Source organism: Callorhinchus milii, unplaced genomic scaffold, assembly GCF_018977255.1.
Source record: "Callorhinchus milii isolate IMCB2004 unplaced genomic scaffold, IMCB_Cmil_1.0 Scaffold8, whole genome shotgun sequence".
In the NCBI taxonomy this organism is placed as follows: Eukaryota; Metazoa; Chordata; class Chondrichthyes; order Chimaeriformes; family Callorhinchidae; genus Callorhinchus; species Callorhinchus milii.
The window spans coordinates 8,977,451-9,002,819 of NW_024704749.1; the positions used below are offsets into that span (position 1 = coordinate 8,977,451).

General features: G+C 42.1%; 1 protein-coding gene and 1 non-coding gene across 2 annotated transcripts in view; both read left to right on the plus strand.

Annotated features, from left to right (window-relative positions):
* ep400 (E1A binding protein p400) overlaps positions 1 to 25,369 on the plus strand; it is a 45,882-nt gene that overhangs the window by 18,135 nt on the left and 2,378 nt on the right. Inside the window, 36 exon segments of the mRNA XM_042337377.1 lie at positions 379 to 548; positions 877 to 1,051; positions 1,619 to 1,755; positions 2,161 to 2,346; positions 2,401 to 2,416; positions 2,872 to 3,041; positions 3,628 to 3,794; positions 5,527 to 5,745; positions 6,927 to 7,091; positions 7,716 to 7,889; positions 9,445 to 9,527; positions 10,252 to 10,571; positions 11,193 to 11,395; positions 11,642 to 11,811; positions 12,527 to 12,723; positions 12,892 to 13,003; positions 14,025 to 14,165; positions 14,800 to 14,961; positions 15,207 to 15,290; positions 15,556 to 15,690; positions 16,074 to 16,118; positions 16,207 to 16,360; positions 17,220 to 17,464; positions 17,762 to 17,935; positions 18,259 to 18,395; positions 18,956 to 19,012; positions 19,130 to 19,208; positions 19,837 to 19,992; positions 20,565 to 20,613; positions 20,697 to 20,806; positions 21,454 to 21,652; positions 22,394 to 22,542; positions 23,066 to 23,167; positions 23,692 to 23,875; positions 24,275 to 24,399; positions 25,171 to 25,311. Of these exon segments, the coding sequence (XP_042193311.1) occupies positions 379 to 548; positions 877 to 1,051; positions 1,619 to 1,755; positions 2,161 to 2,346; positions 2,401 to 2,416; positions 2,872 to 3,041; positions 3,628 to 3,794; positions 5,527 to 5,745; positions 6,927 to 7,091; positions 7,716 to 7,889; positions 9,445 to 9,527; positions 10,252 to 10,571; positions 11,193 to 11,395; positions 11,642 to 11,811; positions 12,527 to 12,723; positions 12,892 to 13,003; positions 14,025 to 14,165; positions 14,800 to 14,961; positions 15,207 to 15,290; positions 15,556 to 15,690; positions 16,074 to 16,118; positions 16,207 to 16,360; positions 17,220 to 17,464; positions 17,762 to 17,935; positions 18,259 to 18,395; positions 18,956 to 19,012; positions 19,130 to 19,208; positions 19,837 to 19,992; positions 20,565 to 20,613; positions 20,697 to 20,806; positions 21,454 to 21,652; positions 22,394 to 22,542; positions 23,066 to 23,167; positions 23,692 to 23,875; positions 24,275 to 24,399; positions 25,171 to 25,311 (5,292 nt within the window).
* LOC121849610 lies at positions 11,954 to 12,088 on the plus strand. Its single transcript, XR_006085284.1, has one exon. It is a non-coding gene; the product is annotated as a small nucleolar RNA SNORA49 (small nucleolar RNA).

The window sequence follows — 25,369 nt, forward strand, 5'->3', positions numbered from 1 at the left end:
GGAAGTGGGAAAGGAAAGGTAACTGAATGTAAATCAAAGCCTGCTTCCTTAGCTTTTGCTTGCTTCTCTGGTGTCTCAAAGTGCAAGCTGATAATGCCAACATTCAGTGTTGGTCTGAAATGTGTGTAACTGTTCCTGATTTGAAATCCCCAGTTTAGAGTGGGGAGAAAATAAAGCCAAAAAGGTGCAAACTGATCTTGAGTGTATTGGGGGTTGGTCAGTAAGCATTGTATTGCCCTACTCTATTTAAAATATATACTTGGCAATTTTGTAGCCTTTAGTATTTGAGTTGTTCTTTTAAAAGGTCTATTAATATGCCAGCTGGTAAATAAATCTAGGTCAACCGCAAATCCAAATGTGAGTTTTTTTTGTTTCTAGTGCTGGATGGAGCCCAATTCCTTCCATGTGTGTATCACTTCGTATAAGTTGCTACTGAAAGACCATCAGGCCTTTGTCAAGAAGAGGTGGAAATACCTGGTACTGGATGAGGTTCAACAACTTCGGAATACAACTGAGCGACACTGGGAGGCTTTCTTTAATCTTAAGAGGTTGGACTAACATTCATTTCATTTTACAGTGAACTAGAAACACCAGAAGTTGATTGTCTCAATTTTGCCCACCCTACTTTGCTCCCTTGGCAAGTTTCAAGAGCACAAGCTTATATAGTAGTCGCTCTTAAATCCCCACTCTAACACTGGGGAAAACTTTACACCTTATACAATCCATATACTATGCTTCAGATTTCCGTGGGTACTTCATGGACCTGATTGTTCAGATCATTATCCAGGGTTTGATTAATTCAACATTACATGTTTTACTTATCTATAAAACACTCATAGTTATTTATTTAGTAATGTTTTCCTAATTTCTCTTTAGCCAACAGCGGCTGCTTCTCATTGGAACTCCTTTGCAGAATACTCTGATGGAACTGTGGACCATGATGCATTTTCTGATGCCTGGAATTTCTAGGCATTACCTGGATTTCCCAGTGAAAACCGGCACAGATGAAAACCAGGACTATTGCCACAAATTGGTGATAAGGATGCACAGGGTACGCACAGTGTTATGTAAAGCAAATGCATGTGGGGAAGTTGGTCGTTGGCACAAATAACTGTGTAATGCAACATTATCCTGTGATTTCACTGGACTGTTTGGTGATGGATGGAGTGGGGATCCTAAGATGGAGGAAAGATTTAGGAAATAGTACAGTACATTGCACATTATGACATATATGACATGGTCTGTTTAGCTCTGAAATAGATCATTCAAGCAAGTAGTCTATCCCAGTATTTACACTTCATATGAACCTCCCCCATCCTAGTTTACATAGCGCCCCTCACAAAGGGTAGCGTATCAGAGCGCTTGACAGTGGCGGAGCACGATGCTGAGCTGGGGGGATCGGAGAGGTGACCGTAGGCATGGTCGAAGAGGAAGAGCGAGATCTGAAGATAGGGAAGGAGGGGGCAAGCCTACAGGATAAAAAGCATTGTGAGGTATAGGCCATTCTCCCTGGTTTATTGCTATTTTCAGCCATTTCCTGGAACCGTTGTGTTTCTTTGATTTGCAGTAAATGATGTAAAACGTGTAGAAATCAAACTAATTTGTGTGTCATTTTTAGATGATCCAACCATTCATTTTACGACGATCAAAAAGAGATGTGGAGAAACAGCTTCCGAAGAAATACGAGCACATTCTGAAATGTTGTCTTTCCAAGCGGCAGAGAAATCTGTATGAAGATGTCATGTCCCAAACCAGGTAGATGTAATTTAATTTTTAGAAAATTGTTTCAATCGTGTGTGTTTTCTAGATCCAAGACCATAAAAGAATAACAGTACTTAAAGGGAAATTGGACAAGTAACTAGGAAAAAAATATAAAAAGTAATTGGGGGAGTGCAGGAGAATGGGATTAGAGTAGATTGCTCCAGTCCGCGTGCTAGGGTTCCAGTCCTGTGAGGAGTATGTGGGTCAGGTTGCGATTTTGTCTACTTCATACTAAAGATAGAAATCCGTAGCAGCTGATTAGNAAAAATTGTACAAATCTCAGTTTTATATTTTCTCATCTGTATGTTTCTCAACTGTCCTTTCAGTAAAATCTATTAGCGTTTCTAAGCTAGTTATTTCTTACCTAATGCTTATTTTTATAATGTTTTGTGTCACCAGCACGAGAGAAGCTCTGAGGACTGGGCGATTTATAAGTGTTCTGAATGCACTAATTCAGCTACGAAAAATCTGTAACCATCCTAACCTGGTCAGTACCAGGTGTGTGCGCTCCAGTTTTGTGTGTGAGCAATTGCATTACTCGACTGCCTCGCTCGTGTTGAAAGCACTTGAGTATGATACTGGAAGGTGAGTTCTGGAAGCATTTGTTAAATGTTTTTGCCTGCTTGTATGATGTTAAAGATGTCAACCTGGCTTTGTTGGTAGTGCAACATATAACTCTTGAGTCAGAAGGTTGTGGGTTCAACCTCTGTATTGGGACTTTACTCTAAGCTCAGTCTAGGCTGACGCTCCAGTCCAGGGGGAATGCTGCTGTAGTGAAAATGCTGTGCTTCAGATGAAAAGGCAAATTGATGTTCTGTCTGCCAGCTCAGGTAGACATAAAAGACTACCATAACACTATTCGAAAGAGAAGGCAGTTTCTCCCTATGTCGGGCCAACAGTTTCCCAGATATAAATGGTCATTCGCTTCATGCTGTTTGTGGAAAATTGCAGTGTGCAAAATTGGCTTCCATGCTTGCCTACAAAATACATAATCATTACGCCTTTCAGTAACGTGCAAAGCTCCTTGAGATGTCCTCTAGATATGAAAGACACTATATCAAATGTTTAAGGACTATTATTACTTAACTAATGAATATGTTTTCCCCTTAGAATGTAGATATGTCCATATTTAACCTGTCTGGAATTGAGAATAAAAGGCCTCGCTACGAGTCAGAGGTGGGAGTACCTCTACGCAAGGTGACCAGGAAGCTCATTGAGGAAATCTACAACTCTCCAGATCTTCCACCCAGACCCAAGCCAGTTAAAATGAAAGTTAGCAAGTATGTGATAGCTTCACACATTGCATGCAGTTATTACCTTCACTGGTCCCAAAGCAACAACACATTTTAATTATTATTATTAATAATTCAGCCAAGAAGCAAAACTTAGATTTGGCTGCGCATAATTAATGATGAAAGCAAACTGTAGGAACCAGTATTTTCGCAAAATACATATAACGAATTAACTTGTCTTCCAAGTTTGTGATAATGTACCCATTTATAATCTGAGCATCGAATAATCTAATCATTTATGTTTTAAGAACAAAGGAACCCTCTGTGAAGAAATCTTTCTTATTTCACTTACAATTGGTTTAGCTCTAAATTTAAGGTCCTGTGTTTTGGATTTTTCTACCCCTTTTCTCACCTGTGGGGAATAAAGAGTCATCTCCTATGTAGTTTGTCTATTCTGCTAATTGGTTTACACCTCAATCAGCTATCACCTTAACCTACTTGATTCAAGGGAATATAATATCCATTGTAGCCAGCCTCTCCAATATAGGGGTCATTGTGGCCCACTTTCCAGTATTAATGCAGTTATAAAATGCCAGAGTGAAGCTAAAGTTTACTTGGACTTTTCTGTGTACAGGTTGTTTCATCCAGTGCAGTACGGCCAGAAACCTGATGATAGGACTGTTGTAATGGTCAGTGCTCACCCACAGCGTACAGCAAACACTGCCTCATCTATTGCCACACACCATGTCTCGGCACGTGGCAAGCCTCCCGGGGTGGCTATGTCAGCAGCTCCTGGCCAGGGTAAGAATAAAAAACTTCACCTAATGTCATTTTGTTTTTAAGATCTCTATAAACAGCAAAGTTTCATTTCTAACTCTCCCACGCTTAACTGTGTTACGTTTGAACTATTTCTCTTGCGGAGTCTTTTTCGTGGTGTCTAATACTGACAGAAGGTGGGAAAACATTTGAGCTTTATTTTGGAGAATGTTGTGTGTCCGGCCATTTGGTCGATGAATTCAGGAACTAATGAGGGTGCAGAGCGTGCCATGTTATAACATGCTACTTTCTTGTATGAATTGGTATAACACAGTCATAGTTATTGAAGTGATCGATACGACCCCATTATGTTGAGATATCGATGCGCTACGCTAAAGATACAAACATTGCTCCCGAGTGCTATGTTTAGCTCCGCGGGACGAAACTATTTTGCTCCCTGGACAGAGGAGCGCTTCGGGAGAAAGATGTTTTGTGCGCACAAATTCCTGTAGACGGTATTTCAAACTTTACTTGTCAGAACTAGCGTTTCCTCCACAAGAAACGTTTACGGTTGTGAGAGGAAGGGATGTATTTTCCCTGCATCTCTCACTCTGCATGTTCTGAACAGAGTCTGAGAGGGTGATTGATGCCCTCTGTAACCAGCAGGTGGCCTAAATGCAAGGCAAACACCCTGCACTTTATACGCTTAGTTTAAGTTCCTTTGAATCTAAGGTACTCTACGCCATTACACCGAAGGGTTTGTGTTCAAGTGGCCTTGCCTAGTAAGTGGCCTCCGATAATCGCTGAACCTCCCACTGTCACTGTTGCATGACTCACTCGTTTCTTGCCAGCAGGATTCTGTCCACACGAACAGATAGTTTTAATTCTCTTTGTTGTCCCTTACTACCCAAATCTCTGGCCTCCTGCTCGTCCCTCGCACCCTCCGCCCCACCATCGGGAGGGCGCACTTTCACCCACTAAGCCCCAAAACTCTGGAATGCTCTCCCTCAATCCCTCTGTCTCTCCCCTCTTTCAAGTCCCACCTGAAAGCTTTACTCTTTAACCGTGCTTACGGCCACCTCCCCCCTCCCCCGGCTCGGAGTCAGTCTCCGCCACTGTTAAACGCTCTTGGGACGCTACCCTGCATGGAGGGCGCTATGTAAGTGCAAGTTGTTGTTCTCATGCCAGGATCAGCAGCATATCCTGGGAAACAGAAGTGTGTTAGGGAAGTGTAGCTACCAGCCGCACAATTCCCATCTCAGTGCATGTTTCACTGCGGCTTCTCTCTCAGGTTTCTCGATGCTTTGCAGCTGTCAAGAATTGGGATCTATTGCAACATTTCTAGTTCAACCTCTGCGTGCACTGATAGCACAGCTGTGTTACTAACTTGTAGCCACAGTAAAAGATATTCTACTCTCTGGAGTTTCTTACTCAGCCCTCTTATTTTAGATGATCATTGGGGGCTGAAAATTACCACTTAATGCAGCGATGAGAAAGACATTTTATAGTATATAAAACATTAATTTGAATGAGAGTTTGCACTGAATGTTTTGAAGGCTTGGGTTTATTACTGTGACTTCTTTTGAGGGACCAACTAGTTAATGTATACATTCTGGTGAGTAGAACTGTTTATTCTTCCCGACAATCATGTTTTTAATGAGAAAGAGTATTTGAAGCTTTTGGGCCTGGATAAAGTTTTCAAAGAATCGAATATGAACTGTGATCTTGCTTTAGTCTCTGGTGTAACGCTGCACAAACAAACCCTTGTCATTTGCAGCAGCAACGCAGTCTCAGATGACTCCAACCCCTGCCAGTGTACAAGGACAACAGCAGACGGTCAACAGCACGAGTGCCACTAGCACAGCCCTGAGCAGCACCCAGCAGGGACAGGCAGCTTCGCAGGCCCAGCAACAGGCCTCCAGCCACAACGTCCCAACAACCAATGTGCTGCATCAGAGGCTGGTGCTGACCTCTCAGGCCCAGGCACGCTTGCCTAGTAAGTGGCCTCCGATATCGCTAAACCTCCCACTGTCACTGTTGCATGACTCACTCATTTCTTGCCAGCAGGATTCTGTCCACACAAACAGATAGTTTTAATTCTCTTTGTTGTCCCCTATTACCCAAATCTCTTTTTTCATAAAGTACTAATCCATCTGCCGAGATTTCCTATAGTTGAACTGTGGCTTTACCAAGGCTGCCTGACCTCTGCTCCACTGTCCGTCATCGCTTGCCTCTCTAACATGCCTTTCCAACACCGAACACTGAAATGATGCTTTTCTTTTAGACGCACATTGTCTTCCCAATAGCTGCTGAAGTCTTTCAAAGTAGCAAAGACTTGAGGGATCGTTTTCAAGCAAGCAGATGTCAATTTTCCATTTATTTCATAGTATAGTTTATTTAAGGTTAAACTACTATGTTTTACGAAGTTCAATTTTAACTTAGTTTTGAAGGGTATGTTTTACACGCGAAGTGTAAAACGTACACTACACGTGGTTTGGCTTTCAAAAGTGGGTGCAGCCATATATGAATGTAGATATCCAAATAAAAGCATAGTACGTTCTGTGAAACACTAACTTGCTTTGTGTTTTCTTTGTATATAAAAGAAGGGATTTGCATTTGCCATTTATGACAATGTTTTTAAATCAGATTGATTTGATTATGTGACTACTGCAATTTAATAAGTTTGGGTTCTTCCCGTTAAAACCTGGGTAACTTGAGGTATAATGTCGGAGGTCTGCTCTTTACTGTACCTTTCATATTTGTCCTCGTCAAATGTTTAAACAGTTCCCCTTTCTGTGGTTTTACACTTAGTGCCATATTTCATTAATATAACCATCATACACATCGTAATGGGTCCCTTTTATCTCTACATATAATAAAGGGAATTATGTGGCAAATTGAGAGGGAATGATTTAATATTATTTGTACTCATTTATCGTTGCTACAAAACACTAACTGCTGACGATCATTGTTGATGTAAGTGCCGCAGTCAGCTGGCTGTGTATTTTAATGCCTTGCCCAGGTTTTCACATTGATTTCACTTTGCCCTCCTGTATAACCAACCCTCTGACATGTGTAGAAAATCTTACATGAGTAGCTCTTGGGCCTCAGATTTACTTCAGCACCAGAGTGAACGGCATGATTTTGTACACTCAGTTTTTTATCTTTTCCTTACAGCAGGAGAAGTCGTCAGCATAGGTCAACTCGCTTCCATTGCTGGTGGCCAAGGCCGGGGAACACAGACCAGTCAGCCGGTTACACTGCACTTCCAAGGCAACAAGTTTACCCTGTCCAGCAGTCAGTTACGGCAGCTTACTGCAGGACAGCATCTTCAGATACAAGGTACATGCAACACCTGAATTGACCCAATACCAGGGATTATAAGATCAGTGCCTCTAAGAAGGGAAATCATGATATTTGCTTCAATTAGCAAACAAACAAGATACAGTAAAATTCTTAAATCAGCAACACTTAATTTGCTAATGAATCTCAATAGAGCACTTTGGGAATATTTAATGTGTGGTGAAGGTATCTATTTATATGAAATGATAACTGGTTCCATTTGCTCATCGGATACTGTCTTAAATGGAGGTCTTGATTATAAATTACAATTATAATCAACATTTGCAGTCCCTAAACAATACGCAAACATTAGCCAATGACAACTGGAGTAAAACCTGAATGTCTTTCCAATTGTTCGGATCTCCATTCTTACCTCCACACTCTCGCTCTGGAATTTCAGTACCACGGTTGAACTAAAGTTACACTCTCAGCCAAAAATGCATTTTTGGTTTGCGTGTGCGTGTGTATGGTGCGTGCGTGTGGTACATGGGTATGTGGTGCGTGCGTGTGCGTGTCTCGTGTGTATACGGGGAGTGGAAGTTTGCAGTAGTGAATGCCAATTGGAATTATACTGGTTGTTGCATGTAATAGAATCACCATTTCACCATTTTATAAAACCCCCAGGTAATGTTCTGCAAATTGTTTCGGCACCTGGCCAACAAATTGTGCGTCAACAAGGTCAAGTAGTGATGCAATCACCATCGCATGCCAATGCAGGCAACGCACTCCACAGTGCATCTGCTGCATTAGGAAACCAACACGGGATTGCATCAAGTTCTATTGCCACATCTACACCAGGTAAGAGATGTACAGTATATGATCACCTGGCTTGCATTGTGACCCAGTATTTAAACCGTGAATTAAGAGAACAGTACTGTCAGTCAGTCGTGAGCTGGTAATACTCGCTGTCTCTTGCTAGACTGATATTGCTGTGATCACAACAATTTGCCTTTCATGTAAGAAAGACTTTCTTTCTGTGAGCATTCTTTGGGGCCATTTAAACAGTCAGGAAGCAGTGATTCCGATCCTGACACTTGCTTATTGGCCAGTGTGCTGCAGCTACAGGGAGAGAATTTCACTGCATCTTGTTGTGTTGGCAACATGAAGGAGGAAGACCAAGGGGCTGCTTTGTAATAGAGGAGTGACTGGACTCCAGACTGTAGACGGCCACCAACCAGACCTACGTTGGACCACAACTGGTGGTAGCATTAAATGGCTAAAGTGATAGGTTTGGTGTTGAGTGTTGACATCTGGTGAGCTATGGTAGCTGTGCCAAATAAACTAATGAAATAGTTCCTTTGTGTGTGTAAAAAAAAGAATTCACCAGATCATTGGGTTGCGTGAGACTGGCGTAACAGCCACTTGCAAGCACATTGCCCTCAGTGTGAGGAGTCAAAGTGGAGTCTTCCAACACTGGAAATACAGCAACGGAAAATGGATGGAAAAAACCCTAAAGACAAAGCAACAGAACGGAAGAAACAATGAAACAATACCAGTCAGAGGGAAAGGAGAAGCTGAGTGAGATGGACGAGAGGAATGTTTTGCTTTATGGATATTTTTTTTACAATTGTCGACCCAACTACAACCAGCCCTTCCTATTCAATTCGAATCAAATCAAATCACTCAAGCTCCGTTCTCACCTTTACGACAACTCCCTGCTTGAACTCAGTACACATCCACAGCATTAAGACAGTCCTCATCAACGCCACCAATGACGTACTCTCTTTCTATGTCCAGAACTCCCTCTGCTTGTTCTCCTTGTCCTCGCTGCTGCTTTTGATGGTGTTAACCACTCCAGCCTACTCAATCTCCTTTCTTAACCACCTCTGTTACACTGCACTCTCCTGATTACAATTCTACTTGGTCCATCATTTGACTTTGCTTCACCCTTTGCTCCACCCTCTCACTGTCACCTGTGGAATATGTCAGGCCTCTGTCCTCAGCTTTTTCCTTCCATGCTCTCTCTTGGTGACATCATCTGCTAACAGATTTAACCTTCACATGTATGTGATAACATCCAAATCTATTCCAATTCGACTCTTGATTCTAGGTCCACTGATGTTCTGTCCGACTGCCTGTCAGACATTGAGGTCTCGATGAACCTCAATTTCTTGCCGCTCAACACAGACAAAGGTGGAACACCTTGTGTTTTGATGAAATATAATAATAATAATCCACATGAACAAAGAATATGAATGAAGATCCTGATGAAGTCAGATGATAGTTGGTTTGGTCAGGAATGCTGAAATGGTTGCATAAAGAGATGTAGTTAAATGCTGCTGATTCTGTGGCCATTCTATATGTGCTGATGGTTAATGCGGTGGAAATCCGAAACATCTTGTTTGTTTTCCAGCATCATTTATCACAAGCAGAACCCTCTCAGCACCAAGTGACCAAGGAGTACCCTCAAAGCCTTCTCTTGGATCTGCTGCACTGGTATTTATTACTTCGTTCTGAACAGTCACAGACTAATGTACAAAAACAGCAAGCTGCAAAGGGCATGGTTTTGAATATTTGCAAACCGAGTGATTGTTTTCAAAAAATTCAAAAGTTAAAACACTGAACGTAAAAAATATGATAATCTCTCTATAATTGGGGCTGCTGGTTGGGATATTTTATTTTGCTTTTAGGAAAAAAAGGATTTGACCATTCTTTCTGTACCGGGTGTTTGAACCCATGATTTGTACCCGGTACCTGTGTGGTTTGTACCAGTGTATGTGTGTGTTTTTCATCCTAGCGTCTAATTGTCTGACCTGCTATTTGAGTAAGCCAATTCTTATGGTGCTCATTTCCCTTGTGGCTGATGGGCTGCGTGCAGTTAATCACTGATTTGGTGAAGACAGGAGCAGTTCTTGTTTTACGCAGTGCAACATCAGGCGTATTGCAATTTAATGACGACCATGTTGTGAACAGCATTGGCTCCCCGCACGGTAGTCATTGATGACTTGTTGCGAGTCATGAATGTCTCCCATAGTTTGCTGTGGGGCTGATGGAGTTTAGTACATTAAGGCAGGAAAAAGCTAGACTGCTTTCCTAGGTATAGTAACCTACCCCGAACCATTCCGAGTCAGCTCAATTCTGGTTAAAGTGTAATAATTCAAGAAATGTTCGGTACGCGAATGTATTTGTTCTTTAATCACAGCGTTTTTTTGTCATGTAGGACTCTGTAGAAGAAAAGAAAAGACTTACGAAGGAACGCTTAGACCGGATATTTGTAATCAATGAGCGCCGAAGCTCTGTGAAGCCTGTTTACGGTACTGAACTCTTGGGCATCTGTTTTATGATGGGTGAATATAAGCTTCCGAAATCGAAACCAACATTACACTGGTGGGGCTGGTCCGGCTATGTGAATTGCTGCAGCGTGCAGCAACCTGATGCTGACACCTTCCCGGAGGGGTCCTGGAATCACACCGAGTCTTTGTCCAGCACAATCCGGTCATTTGATCAGAGGTACAGCTCTCTGCGGAATGTCATTCAGAGGTGAGCCCTTATAATAATAATATAATAATAATCCTTGCATTTAATGTAACGCCTCATCACATCTTTGAGACGTCTCAAAGCGCTGCACAGAATATACTCTAAAGTGAATTGACTGTGTATTTGTGGGCGAAATCTTGTATGAGTTCAATCGGTAAGTCGACTGGTAGTTACTTAATTTTTAGGTGCAATTTCTATTGGAATACAGTTGTGACTCAGACACAAAACAAGGTCGTTTTGCTTAAAATTAAATTTTAGGATTTTCCCTGGAGAATGCCACTGAATTTTCACAACAAAACTTTCATAAAGTTATCTGATTCTTGCCCCCACCAGGGTCCCAGTTGTTTTGACAAGAGTTCACGAAAGCTGAAAGGAAATTCACATACGATTGCTCTTGTCGGAACAAAATTTCTGCGTTAGTAGAAATGTATCTCATCATCAGACTGCAAACTAAACTTTTCCTTGTGGTCACTAATAAAAAGAAGTAGCACTACTTTAACAACAACTTGCATTTATATAGCGCCCCTCACACAGGGTAGCGTCCCCGAGTGCTTGACAGTGGCGGAGCACGGAGCCAATTTTAAGACACCCATTCACACAATCCAATGCTTTGTCCTTCTATAGCATCCAATGTGTGATTCCAAATGTGGTGGTTCTTCCTCCGAGACTGTATATCTTTAACCCGCCACCTACGTACACGCACAAGACAAGGCTATTTAATCATAACCTTAAGCAAGAGCTGGCTCCATACCATCAACACAGGCCGCACATTGCAGCAACAGCAGTGCTACAGTTATCTGACCCGAGGCTTGTACAGTTTGACTCAGGTTAGTGAAACAAGTGTTTATCCCCTCGCAAAATATCTTTTTATTCCGTAAACCATACCGTTAAGTGTTAAGCGTTTGAGTTTGAAGCATTATGTTCTCGATTGGGCGAGTGGAAGGAATCAGTGATTAGAAAACCACGCTGAATTAGGCTGAATTAAGGCTCTTTTGAAGCTTATTGGGAATTGTCATCACTAAGCAGAATAACTCCAATGTCAGATTCCTGCAGCATTTGTTACCTTGTTGCAGGGAAGCTGGAGGCCCTGGCTGTTCTGCTCCAAAAACTCCGATCTGAAGCGCGCCGTGTGTTGGTCTTCACACAAATGGTTCGAATGCTGGACATTCTCGAGAGCTTCCTGGATTACCATCGTTTTGTCTTTGTGAGGATTGATGGGAATACGCACCTTTCTCAGCGACAGGTATGTTTTGTATTGTGCTCAGGAGCAAGTCTATTGATTCCTGTTCAGACTAATTACTGTGGCAGGGAAAGTGCTTTCGTACGTCCTCACTGACGTGAAAGGTGCTATGTAAATGTAATTTGTTGTTGTTTCATGTGTCAGCATCCCCAACCTTACTATGGGCACAAGCAACAAAATCTTGTGTACTGACATTGTGTTGGGGTAGATTAAAAAGCCTCTTCCCTCCCCAGCAAGAATCGATTTGTATTCTCTGGGGCCTGCATTGTGGGTTAACAATTTAATTCACAAATATCTAACCTGCATTTAAAAAAAAACTCGGTTTTGACCGATGGGACTGTAAAATTCACAGAATTATAGGAATCAACAGTGAACTGTAAATGGAAACCAAATCTTGGTACTGAAAAATGTTTGTAAATCAAACAATCATCTGAATACGAAAGTGACAAGTGACATTTAATATGAAGAAGAATGGTGCATTTTAAAGTTGGGAAGTGAACAAAAAGCAGTAGTCTCTGAGATTAATTAGATTGTGTCTCCTGAAAGTCGGTTTTCCTACACCAAAAGTCAAGTTTGTGTGTAATCAGATATCTTTAGTGCCTTTCCACAAGAGTTAGCAATTTGTTTAAACTCCTTCAGCTTCGCTCTTTCCTTACAATTGGAAGCGTAGTGTAACTGTTGAATTTTCCAATTCATGCAAGTTATTTTTTCTTTGCAGACACTGATGAAACGTTTTAATACAGATAAGCGCATCTTCTGTGCCATTCTCTGCTCCCGCAGTGCTGCGGTGGGTGTCAATCTTGTCGATGCAGATACTGTGGTCGTTTATGACGGTGACTTGAACCCAACTCTGGATGGGCAGGTGCAGGAATGGTGCGACAGAATAGGAAATTGTAAAGATATCCACATATACAGGTACTTTAAAAAAAAAGGCCTTTTGCAAAGCCAGCAATATATATTCCGCCCTGTTATTTTTTGAGGAATCCACAGTGTTCCAAGATAAAACGAATCAATTTGGAGTTGAGATTTATTTGATTAAATGTCGATCGCCTGTTAACATTCTGTAATTATATCCTGCTCCAGACTCGTCAGTGGCAACTCTATTGAGGAGAAGCTTCTCAAGAATGGCACAAAGAATTTGATCCGAGATGTGGCTTTGCAAGGAAGCAACTATTCTATGGCTTACTTACAACAGGTGTGTAGCCTGTCACAAGGATGTATTGGTTCTGGGTTGATCTAAGAGCTTTGTTATTTTGCTAGAAACAATTCTAACTTTCAGCAAATAGCATTATTGGCTTGTCTTCCCATCAGAGGATCGGAAATGTCACCCCATGTTCCTATGCTGCCTAGAAATAGGTTGAACTTTGGAAGCCCTTCAGGGGTATTGCTCTTTTAAGAATCTTCTCTTTCGCTTGTGGTACACAGTGAACCACAATAACTGCTACAGAGCCTGTATGGTTATGTGTTTGTTCTTCAGCTGAGATTGGTTTGTACTATGGCTCTTGTGGTGAAACCAGAACTGTTTCATATCCTCTTCTACCTCTTTGACGTTGTGCATGAAGAGCCGAACTATCAATAGTGCCAGCCAGCTTTTGCCACAAATAAAACTATGAACCAAACACTAACCAAAATTGCTCAGAGGATATTTCAAATAGGAGTAATTGCAAAGTTGTAATCTCATGACTGGGTTTTGTGGGTGATCACTTTAAATGTCGACAGCGTCTTGCTTGTTAATCTTATTAATTATCTAGAAAATGACCTGGAAGAACAATTATTATACATGCCACATAAAAAACAAATAATGCATGGAAAATCTGTCATTGTTAGCTTGTGTTGGCTTTCATCACATCTAGGATTAACTACATAAGTGAATCTGTAGCTCAGTGGTTAGAGCACTCGCCTCGCAAGCGAGAGACCTGGGTTCGATTCCCGACAAGCGAAACTTTGAGCAAGTTTCCTTACTCCACACGCCCAATAATAATCCCTCAAGAAAAAAAAAACCAATAAAAAATAATTGGTCACTTCAATCCACGGCTGTTTGTGAAGACACTGCTGTGCGCAATTGGCTGCCGCGTTTCGCCCACGAATATACAGTCAACTCACTTTACAGTATATTTCTGTGACGAGCTTTGAGACGTCTAGAAGACGTGAAAAGTGCTATATCAAATGCAAGGATTATTATTATCTGATGAGATTATTTTGTCTTTCTCTTGCAGCAAACGGTTCGTGACTTATTTGAGGTAACAGTTTTTGGCGATTCTGCGCTAAAGGTGAAGACTGAGGAGTTTGTGGTGCTGTCCCAAGTGCCGTCCCTGGTAAACCAGATATCACCCAAGGAAACAAAACCATTCTTGGAGGTATTGAACCTCATTTAATAGCCTGGCTGTTGCTGTTCTCGAGCATGATTTGCTACGTACATGATTTGCCTGCGTTTTCAGCCACTTCGCCCTGAAACCCTGGAATACTTGTCCTCTATCCCCCCCATCTTGCCCCTTCCTTCCCCATCTTCAGGTCGTGCCTGAAAATCTTCCTACTCGACCATGCCTATGGTCACCTAAATGTCCTCCTCCCCTCGTCTTGATGTTGTGTGCTCTTGTCAAGCGCTCTGGACGCTACCCTGTGTGAGGGGCGCTATGTACAACAACAACAACAACAAGATTCCATTTATAGAGCGCCTTTCACGTCGGGAAGACGTCCCAAGGCGCTATATGTAAATGCAAGTTGTTGTTGGTTTCTGCTCCTGATTGCTTTCCAGGGTCTGTAAAATAACAGATTAAATGTCTGTGGGAAAATAATAGGTTACAAATGCACAAGCTCTTATCTGATTGATATTTCAACTATTAGGGTATGCGGCTACGTTTAACACAACTAGGTATTCCCTTAATATAAGATCCAAAGTATTTAGCTCACCCAGAAGTCTCTTTCTTTGTGAGCCTTATTTAACAGATTAAATATTCGAAACAATTAAAAATGGTTTCAACTGTTTCAAAGGCTTTGAACAGCATTGAACGGGAAAGTGGTGATTGTATCAAATCTGAGCCCACCGCAAAATTGGAATCCAGTGAAGCATTTGTTCATTCTAACGCCAAGGAACGATCCTTGAAGTATGAAGGACCTTCACACTTGGATGAATTAGCTGCACTCGTTGAACAGGTATTTTTTTTTCTCATTATCTTTTGCTATGAATTTAAGAGTTTTGATCTACAACCCAACTGAGTTCTCCGCAGAGTAATAAACTCTTATCGCAGGATCTCTAGTTTGCAGCAAAGTTGGATTTTTCCTCTTTGTGCTTGCAGTGTTTCAACACGGCCTCTCAAGTGGAACTCAATGTGTTTAAATTAATTTATTTGACTTTGTTAGTTGAATTATGTTACTGACATAAGTAATTACTCATACAGCTTACACCAGTGGAAAAATATGCCATGAATTATCTGGAGCTGACTCAAGCATTCATTACTCCAGAAGAACAGAGACCTCCTGAGGTAAGTAAGATAAAGTCCTACCCAGCTATTAATTTAGTCATTAATAAATGAATTTCCATAAGCGCCTTTCCCATCAGAAAGACATCCCAAAGCGCTTGAATCTCAATCTCATTTAGTACAGATATCTGGCTCTTTGCTGTATAAAATATTCTTGAGTCTTCTTACTGTAAGGTCTTCTGCTTTTCCTGTGGATTTACAAGCAACACCAAAAAATAGATGCCAACTTGACAGTTTGTGTATTGATGATGAGATCTGTTCGGTTTAGGTTCAGGTGACAGCAGCTCAGCAGGCCTGGGAGTTTTCTCAGCTGCAGAATATAAAGAAGGAAAAGCAAAGAGAATTAGAAGAGGACGAAAATGGCCTACTGTTCACCTATACCCGTGAGGACGCATACAATAAGGTGCCTATTACACTGAATATGTCAAAGATTATTTTCAGTTTAAACCAGTGGAGCTTGTTCCCGTCCCTATTCCCCCTGCGTTGTCTTGGCTCCTGTACTTAATGTGGCTGTTTCACTCTTAACAATCACAAACTGCCAAAAATCATATATGTTCTGATGATCGCGGGTTGCTCAAACACTTGTACAGCACTTTGAATGTCACTTTTTGTAGTTCATCTGTTGAAAAAGTGGCTCTAAGCCACCCGATTGATGCAACTCTGGCACAGACTTGGTTAAACAAGAGGAGAATACGTTTATTACAAGATTTGGGATTAATAAGCAATCATGTTGGTGGAAAATAAAACGTCGTACATTATAATTCTTGTTTCTTTTTCTACATAAAGGAATATGTGAATGAAGGTGCAGATGGACAGAATGAAACAATGCCTGTGAGTTTTGGCGCAAATACACTTTTAAAAATAAATGCAAGGATGTATAGAATTACTTGGGTTCTATATTAACTTCTGTCTGTGGTAGATTTGGACTCCTCCAACTCCGCCTCAGGATGACAATGACATCTATATGGATCCAGTCATGTGCCTAATGTACGAGACAACAGCTATTGCAGAATCTAAACTTCCTCCGGTGTATGTCCGCAAGGAACACAAGAGACTAAAGCTGGACGCCTCTGGTGAGTAACATTTCCTTTAACTTAGGGGTTTTACAGCCAGAACTGCTTTACTCAATGATAAAACCATGAACCTAAAAATGATTCGTTCACTTTATAATAATAATAATAATCCTTGCATTTGATATAGCGCTTTTCACGTCGGGAGGACGTCCCAAAGCGCTTCACAGAACACACTGTAAAGTGAATTGACTGTATATTTGTGGGCGAACGCGGCAGCCAATTGCGCACAGCAATGTCCCACAAACAGTCGTAGATTGAAAATGACCAGTTTTTATTATTGTTTTGGGTTTTGGAGGGATTATTATTAGGCTCTGTGTGGAGTAAGGAAACTTGCCCAAGGTTTTGCCCTGACCTGCCTGGAATTGAACTCAGGTCTCTCGCTTGCAAAGCGAGTGCTCTAACCACTGAGCTATAGGACTCCACACTTAGTGTGGTTTCTCAAGAATAGCTGCCGTAATTAGAACAGACGTTTGCAACAACTACTCTGTTAAAGCGCCCTTCAACGTAATACTTCCTTGCTGTAGATCTACATGCATTAATTGACATCTCCAATGCATGAGGCATGAGGCAACAGCTACTGTGCCTCAGTCTACTGCTCAATACACCCAGGCTCCAGCTCTGACCGTCCAGCTTTCTGAACTAAAAAAAAATAGCTGACGTCTGATCTTTGAGTCGCGTGATGGGGCGGGGCGGGGGAGAGTTGGGGGTGGGCTGACTGTCACTGAATAGTATCGGACATCTTGGTTTCATTTGCAAAAAAAGAGAAAATTATACTAAAAATAATATTTTGGGTACTCAGATGACGTGACTTGCGAACCTGCAAAAAGTGAGACGAGGTGTATTTATTCTGTCAATGTAGCTGCTGGGAAGAAGTTCAAGAAAGCTCGACATGGCGAGGCAGTGTCCCCTCCACGCTCACTGTTTGACAGGGCAGCACCCTGTATACTGAAGATGCGGCGGGAGGCGAAGGATCAGAAGAAGAACATGTTCCTGAAACAGCAGGCGCCGTTTGCAAAGCCTCTGCCATCGTTCAGCAAGCAAACTGTGGATGGAGGGCAGGACAGCCCCGAGTGGCTGATCAGTGAGGACTGGGCATTATTGCAGGTAATTCATCAACACACGTTATCCTTCAAGAACCTTCTCAAGACCCTCCTCTTCGACTTCTTTGGGCCTTCAGTCACCCTCTTATCTCCTACCCTCCTTCCCCCGCCCTCCACCCCACCTGATCCCAACCACCAACTCGGGTGTGGATCCTTGACTATCCAACGCCTTGGGACACCCTCTTGACGTGAAAGGCGCTATACGGATGTAATTTGTTGTTATTGTTGATGCAGAAAAAAGTGGATATATCATTGAATTTAACGTTGTAATTGAAATGTCTGCTGCTGCTGTTGTTGTCAGGCTGTAAAGCAGTTACTGGAGTTGCCTCTGAGCCTCGCCATCATCTCCCCCGCACACACACCCAACTGGGACCTCGTCAGTGATGTTGTGAACTCCTGCAGTCACATCTATCGCTCACCTAAACAATGTCGGAACCGATATGAGAATGTCATCATCCCAAGAGAAGAAGGAAAGGTACATGACCCTGGAACTAGCTACAGATGCATTCATTGTCCAGTACATTCTGAGATAACTGTAATGTTTTATTGACTCCCACCTTAATTTAGAATTTTTCACAATTTATATCGCTTATATGTTTTGACTTTCGACATTGAGCAAATCAGTGGAGCATTTCCTATCTATTTATTTATTTGCAGTTGATATATGATGCTAATCCAAAGAAGAAAACAAAAAGCATTTACAAGGTAATTGCAAATGTATTCATTGTTGACCCTCAAATAACCATTTACTTGAATAAGGTACAAATCATAAACTTAAAGGGTATCTTTTTTTCTCAGACTAAAAACAGTCGTCCACTGCGAACTAGCCAGATCTACGCACAGGACGAGAGCGCAATGCATACGCAACGTTTCACAAGCCATTTCGAGCTGGTGAAGCTTATCGCTGGCAAAAGAAGTCCACCGATCAAACCTATGTAAGTGTTCTTCACGCTACGGTGAAAATGTTTGGTACTTTGAAGACAGTAAGCCCCACGGTGCGCCCCACACAAAGCTTATTGGAACATGTCACAAACCCCCTAAAATGACAACTTCCCGGTCAAATGTAACAACTCCACCAACACATTGCATTTACACAGCGCCTTTCATCTCGGGAGGACGTCCCAAGGCGCTGGACAGTAGAGGGTTTGCACCTGAGCTGGGGGCTGGATTTGAAAGGGGTTGGGGATCTGAAAGCACCTTGGAGAGGAAAGGGAGGTTGGAGATGGGATGGTAGATAAGGAGGAGAGAAGGATCAAGGCTAGCTTTTTTGAAGATGCGGGTTATGGCAGCTGCTTTTAAGCGGATGGGAACTGTGCCCGTAGGCAGAGAAAGATTAGCAATGTTCAAATACAGTTCAAATATGCTGCTTTGCGAGTGAATGTTGCAGATAGGTGCAAGAGATCCTCCCATCAATCCTCCCATCAGTCCACGTACTTAAATTGATATGTTCCATCATTTCTGTTGGATCTTCAAACAAACTTGTTCTGTTTTCTAGGCTCGGTATGAATCCTTTCCAGAAAAATCCAAAGAATGCGTCAGTGTTAGCTGAGAGGTCTGTAACCAGTGCATTTTATTGGTACTGTCGATTTCATCATTGATTTGATTTTGTTCTGCCCGTTACCTGAAAACCAAAGTAACCAACTGTTGGAATGTTTTCACTGTTTTCTAGTGGAATCAATTATGATAAGCCATTGACTCCAATCCAGGTGGCATCACTTCGAGCTGAACGTATTGCAAAGGAAAAAAAGGTTTGAGTTTGAAAGTTTCTTGCATTTGTGGGAATTCTTTGACAACCAACAGATTGAATCGGTTTTATGCCACTTTCGTCTGAATTATTCGTTGGTCATATGTACATGTTTTGTGTGTGAAGGTTTAATCTGGCTATTGCTGTCTTTGAGCCACTTTACGATTAAGTCATCAGCTGCAGATAATCATCGTATAATGTACACTTAGTTGTACTCTGAATGTTAGTGAATAATGTAGATCTTGTGGTTCAAAAATAATTCAAGTGACTTACTCGATTGTTGCAGCAAGGTGTGTGTGTGTAAGTTCTTCGGAAACTTATTTTGATTTGGAAACTCAAGTGAAAGTATGTCAGTTGCACTAAATGTGGCAATTATAATAATAATGATTATAACTTACAAATGAGAGCAGAACATTGAACATTCTTTTGGGCATGAAAGTAACATGCACTTACCCTTGTCCTGAGCCATTCAACTCCACACCGAGACAATGGTTTGTGTGTCATCCGAATAAGCCACAATGTACAAGTTCACGTTCGGGGAACGATTCCTTATGTGAGGCCACATTGAAATTAAATTTGCTTTCAAAGTTTTGTGGATGCATTGAAATGTTTTCTAATTTGTTTGATTCAAGGCTTTGGCAGAGCAACAGAGAGCGCAGCAGCTCGCTCAGCAACAAGCTCAGCAGAACACACAGCCAGCCGTGCAACAGCAGCAGCCCCAGCAGCAAGCACAGCCGCAGGCAGTAGTGCAGCCTGCTGCAGCTACTGTTGCAAACACTGCGGTGCTGGTACAAACTTTTTTACTTGACTTCTCTGCTAGGATTTTACCTGGGTGCTGGGAGAAAGAATTTTTTTTATATATAGTTGTACGTTAGCTAAATTGGATAAATAATCTTTGCAATCAGGGATCCAACAGCACAGTAAAACTCGCATGAGTCTCATCTATATAAATCGTACGATTGCCTAAGTCATACGTGTACTCAAGTTCCCATTCAGTTTCCTACCAAAAACCACTTAGATTTCTCTGCACTAGTCGTATTTTATAAAGAAACTCTTAACTCATAACGCCGCTCTCCTGTCCTCCATTAGGCTGCCTTGAATAGCGGGAAATTAAGTTCTAACCTGTCGAACCGTGCACACTTACCGGCTGCATTGAATTAAGCTTGTGCAGTGTAGATTATTGATTAAAATCGGATTTTAAAGAACTTGTGCAAGCTTCTCCCAGCGCCTCCCCTTTCCTTACTTGAATTGATTTACATTAATTCGTCAGCGTTTTAAGTAATATATGATGGTTTACCTTGTGCTAAGTCGCAGTTTGTCTTTTGTACTAAACCAAATTATGTTTATTGTGATCTTAAAGCAGACTGGAGCCATTAAGACAGCAGCTGGTACAGCAAACATACAGACTGGTAAGCAACACAATTCAAAAGATTTTATTTAGCAGATCAATATAATTACTTTTCTGTACACTTACACCAATTTTGTATTCCAGCTACAGTGAGCGGCAATGTTATAGTCAATACAGCCACAGGAATACAACAAAGTACCTTTCAGCCTATTAACAAACGAATCACACAGCCAGTTATTCCCGGGACACTAACAGTAAGTAAAATAATATGTGACAGTAACTATACCATATTTAATGTAATATCTACAAGCAAATTTTCTGAAATACAGGACAGGTTAGTTAGTGGCTCAGAAATAGTAAAATTGTTTGTCAGAGTACACGTTATTCATTTTTTTATGTATAAAAAGAACTACATAGAACCTCAGCAATGTACGACATAGTAGTTTGAAGTCTCTACCGAAAAGAGGAAGAAACTTTGTTTCCTGACCGAAAGGAAAGTCAGTTTCCTGACCGACAGGTCAGGGTGTCCTGACCGACAATCCCCCAATTAAATTTGGTCATTCATTTGGTGGCTGTCTGTGGGACACTGCTGTGCGCAATTGGGCTTCCGGGTTTGCCTGGAAATACACAGTCAATCCACTTCACCATATATCCTGTGAAGCACTTTGAGACTTCTCAATGACGTGATAAAGCTCATCCAATGCAAGGATTATTATATAACCAGCAGCACTTTTGGACTTTGAATGCAGAGAGAGGACATAGCTGCAATAAAATATTATTAAATCACTGCTTAAAGTTGTTGGAAATCTCAGTTTAACTCCGAAATACTAAAATATGACTTTTGACAAACTCCCGGGTGTAGAAATAGTGTGTTGCATTAATATTGCTGCTGTTTATCCAGACTGCAGGAGGTACAGCTGCCCAGGTAGTGCATGGACAGCAGAGAACTGTTCCCACATCTGCTGCTACAGAAGTTGTGGCCATAGCAACCAACCAGGGGGTCCGAGCTGCCATAACTCCAGTTACAGCAGCTGTGGTATCCACGAGCCTGTCTCCCGCACAGTCCCAGACCAGGTCACTGGTGACACAAGTTACACCAGGTAAAGTGCCATGTTTTCTCAGGTGATGAGTTACAACTAATATTCTGTCCTGCCATGTGACATTGTATTGTACATTTAGTCAAAGCCCTTTAGTTCAGCGGTACTTGTCATAATCTCCACTTGCTTGCTGTCTGCTGGAATACACTGCATCTCGACCCACCACAATGTCTTCCTGTCGGGAGGCTATTCCAGCACATCAATACCTGTCCTCAATCAGTTGAGTTAAGAGTAGCTGAGGGGTGGGTGATGCACATCGACAGCTCCCCAGGTCACCTACGCCCACTTTACAGACAGGACTGTTAGTATCTAAAGCAAATAAGATGAATATGTGGTTCTCGAATCCTGAGGTGAACCCGGGGAAATAGCTTGACTTCCGTTGGAGGGATTTATGATAATAATCCATCATAGGCTCGGCTACAAATAGTCACTGCACATTACGGGAACTTCGCAAAGCACTTTAAAATATTCTCGACGTTACAAGAGTTATACCAAAAAAGCAAGGAGTTATTTTATGTTGTTACATTATTTTCCGTTCACCACAATTCTCAGGTTTGGCCCTTTGTTCCTCATGAAATAAAGCAAAAGGTGCCTGATACTAGGTCATTCAAGCAATAGGAAATAGCTAGACATTTCAAATATTGATCAGAGTCCTAATGTTGTGTAGAACTTACTAAGATTCTCATTCAACTTTACTTAAGTGTCTTTCGAATCTCATGTTCACACTGTTGCCGCTTGTTCCAGTCACAGCCAACAGCGTCCAGCTCACCACGGGAAAGTCTATCGCTCAGGCACAAATCCAGCTCTTCAGACAACAAACGCCTCAGGTGCAGGTTCAGCAAATCCAGTCCCAATCCCAGACCCCGCTAAAGACGATGCAGAAATTACAGCCGGTAAGATATTTTACCCACAAGATATACCGTCAATTCACTTTATTCCACCAGGCGCTTTGGCACATCTCGAAGACGCGATAAGGCTCTGTATCAAGTGCGAGAATTGTTATATATTATTAAACCTGTCAGCTTTCGAGTACAGTGATTCTAAAGATTCCATATGCTACCAAACCCAATTGTCAATTATTACCAAAATCAACTTTTGTAACTTTCATTTAACAACAATGAGTGTGAACTCATCAATGATTCATTGTCAGTCAGTGGTATCCATCCTCAACCTAGCTACCCTACCATTTTATAAAAAGGTGGTAAGTTGCACAAAGGATCTCCTTGACGACAGTTATGCTGAATTGCTAAGGATAGCAATCTTTCTGTCGCTGTCTTCATGGTGGGAAGTAGCCAAAAAAGATATACTGCTCTTAGCAATCGTATTTCAGTGATCGCCTGAGTGATAATTGCCATCGCTATTTCTGTTATAAATGTTTCTGTAAACCAGTCTCATTCCATTTTATTTTTGTCTCAGGAACAGTTGTTGAAATTCAAACAGAAGCAGCAGCAGCAACAAGTAACTCAGAGAGGCCCAATGCAGACCGGCACAGTAGCAAACATCCCAGTTGCTCGGATCGTAAGTTGCATCAATATGATTACCTTTGTCAAGCACTAGACCAAAAAGTGATATGATAATACACACCCCAATAAGGAATCATTCACATGCAAGCTAGTAACAACAATGTGCACAGCAAAGAGAAAACTGATGATCTGGACTATTGGGAGAATGGAGATGCTGTGCTCCAAGCTGGAGCCTTGAGCAGGAACACTGATGTTTGTTGCACCGTGTGTATTTAGATGCATTAATTGGAGGTCAGTTCTGAGTAGATGCCACTGGCTTTCACTTGTGTAATAATATAATAGTAAAGGATGCGTGGTGAGGCTGGGCGTTGTTGCAGAATCGTCTGATGCAGAGTCTTGTACTGCCCTTGAAAAGAAGCTGGAAGGTGTTCAAGTTCCTTATTCAAGGTGGGATTTGTGCTCCAGGTCCAAAATCCGCATAAGGATCGAAAGGGTTCTCCCCACCCTGTCGTACATGCACGCTGGGAAGATGGGCGAACACTGGCTCTTGTCCTGGATGTGTGATTCCTTTCTCCGCAGGCTCGCGTTCCTACATCGCAGCTTCAAACTCAGACACAGCCAGCCTCGACCACACAAGTGACACTCGCCAAGCCCTCCGTCGTGCCTGTACCTGCAGGCGTCGTACCGTCTGGAGTAACAACGCTCCCGGTTACTGTCGCTGGGATTAGTGTGGCTATTGCTCAGCCCCAGAAAGGAACACCTGGTAAATACCACTTGCATAGAAGGTTTGGAATGCTTCGTCCATGACACCTCATTTGCTCGGGCAAAGTCTGTCAGCTGCTGTGGTTCGCCGCATTAATGGGGGGGGGTCTGTGATTGAAATTGGGAGACTTGTTACTGTGGATACGTTGGCTGGACATCATCCTCTAATTCTCTCTCACAGTTAGGGAGAAACTGCTTGTGTTATTCACACAGAAACCACACGTGTTGAAGGGAGAAAATGGTTCATTTTTTTTGCTCATGTCATTTGCTTGATCAGAAGTTGAAAGATAACTGATTGAAGTCTACCGTTGCTGAAGTGAAGCTCTTGAGCCGGATTGATGCACATTGATGCACCATCACGCTGTTGGCCCAGGGATGATATCTCCTGATTGTTTTCCAGGTGTACCGGCAGGGGTGAAGACCCATAACTTTCCATCCAAGCAAGTGCAGCACCTTCTCATGGTGAAGCAGCAGCAAACAGCCGGGTCCCAGCCGGGACAAGCAGCCAGAGCCACCCAGCAGAAGGTAATCCCTTGAGAGAAGTGCTTGTTACACTTGTCTTATTAAGCTGCTCTTTCTTGATTTCGAGTCCTGCAGCTCGGTGGTTAGAGCACTCGCCTCGTAAGCGAGAGGACCTGGGTTGGATTCTGGGCCGGGGCAAAACACTGGGCAAGTTTCCTTACTTTCACACACCTCTGTTTACCGCGCAGCAAGTAGGAACCCGGTTGTTAGTCGATTTGCGGATCGCTTTTCTGAGGGTAATAATGCCTTCCAAAAAAATAATAATTTGATCACTCAATCCACGATTGTTTGTGGGACGCTGCTGTGCGTAATTGGCTGCCGCGTTTCGCCCACAAAATATACAGTCACTACACTTTACAGTATATTCTGTAAAGCACGTTGAGACATCTCGAAGACGTGATAAGGCACTATATCAAATATAAGGATTATTATTATTTATATTTTAAAATGTTTTACTTTTTACTTCTTCCCCTCTTGTTTCCATTTAGAAAAATGCCTTGCTTTAAGATGCCAAGTTTGCAACTGTACAGTTGCAGATTTCATTATGACTGGAACTAAGTCTTACAAGTGGTGCTGAGATTTTCTCTTTCTTTGCTTGGGTAGTGGGGACGCGGTTAGGTGACAAGATGTTGACAATCTCACTTACCCATTTATATTCACACTATCTGTGAAAGGATCCAACGGCAGATGCTGAGGTCAGAGCTCTCAAACTGTAGAGTGAAAGAGTTTGATGAAGGAGCTACACATGTTTTTCTTACTTGCCGACTATTTCAGATAACTGGCCAACCCCAACAACAGCAGAAAGTCACTTACGCACCACCTACTCAGCTCCAGCAAGGCCTCAAGCCGCAGTTCCTGAGCGTTGCACAGCCACAAAAGCAGAGTGGATCACAACCGATGCAGACGCAGATTCAGGTAAAATATGTTGCGAAAGTTATGTGCTAGCTTTGTCGAGACTGGTTTTCTTTTCTTA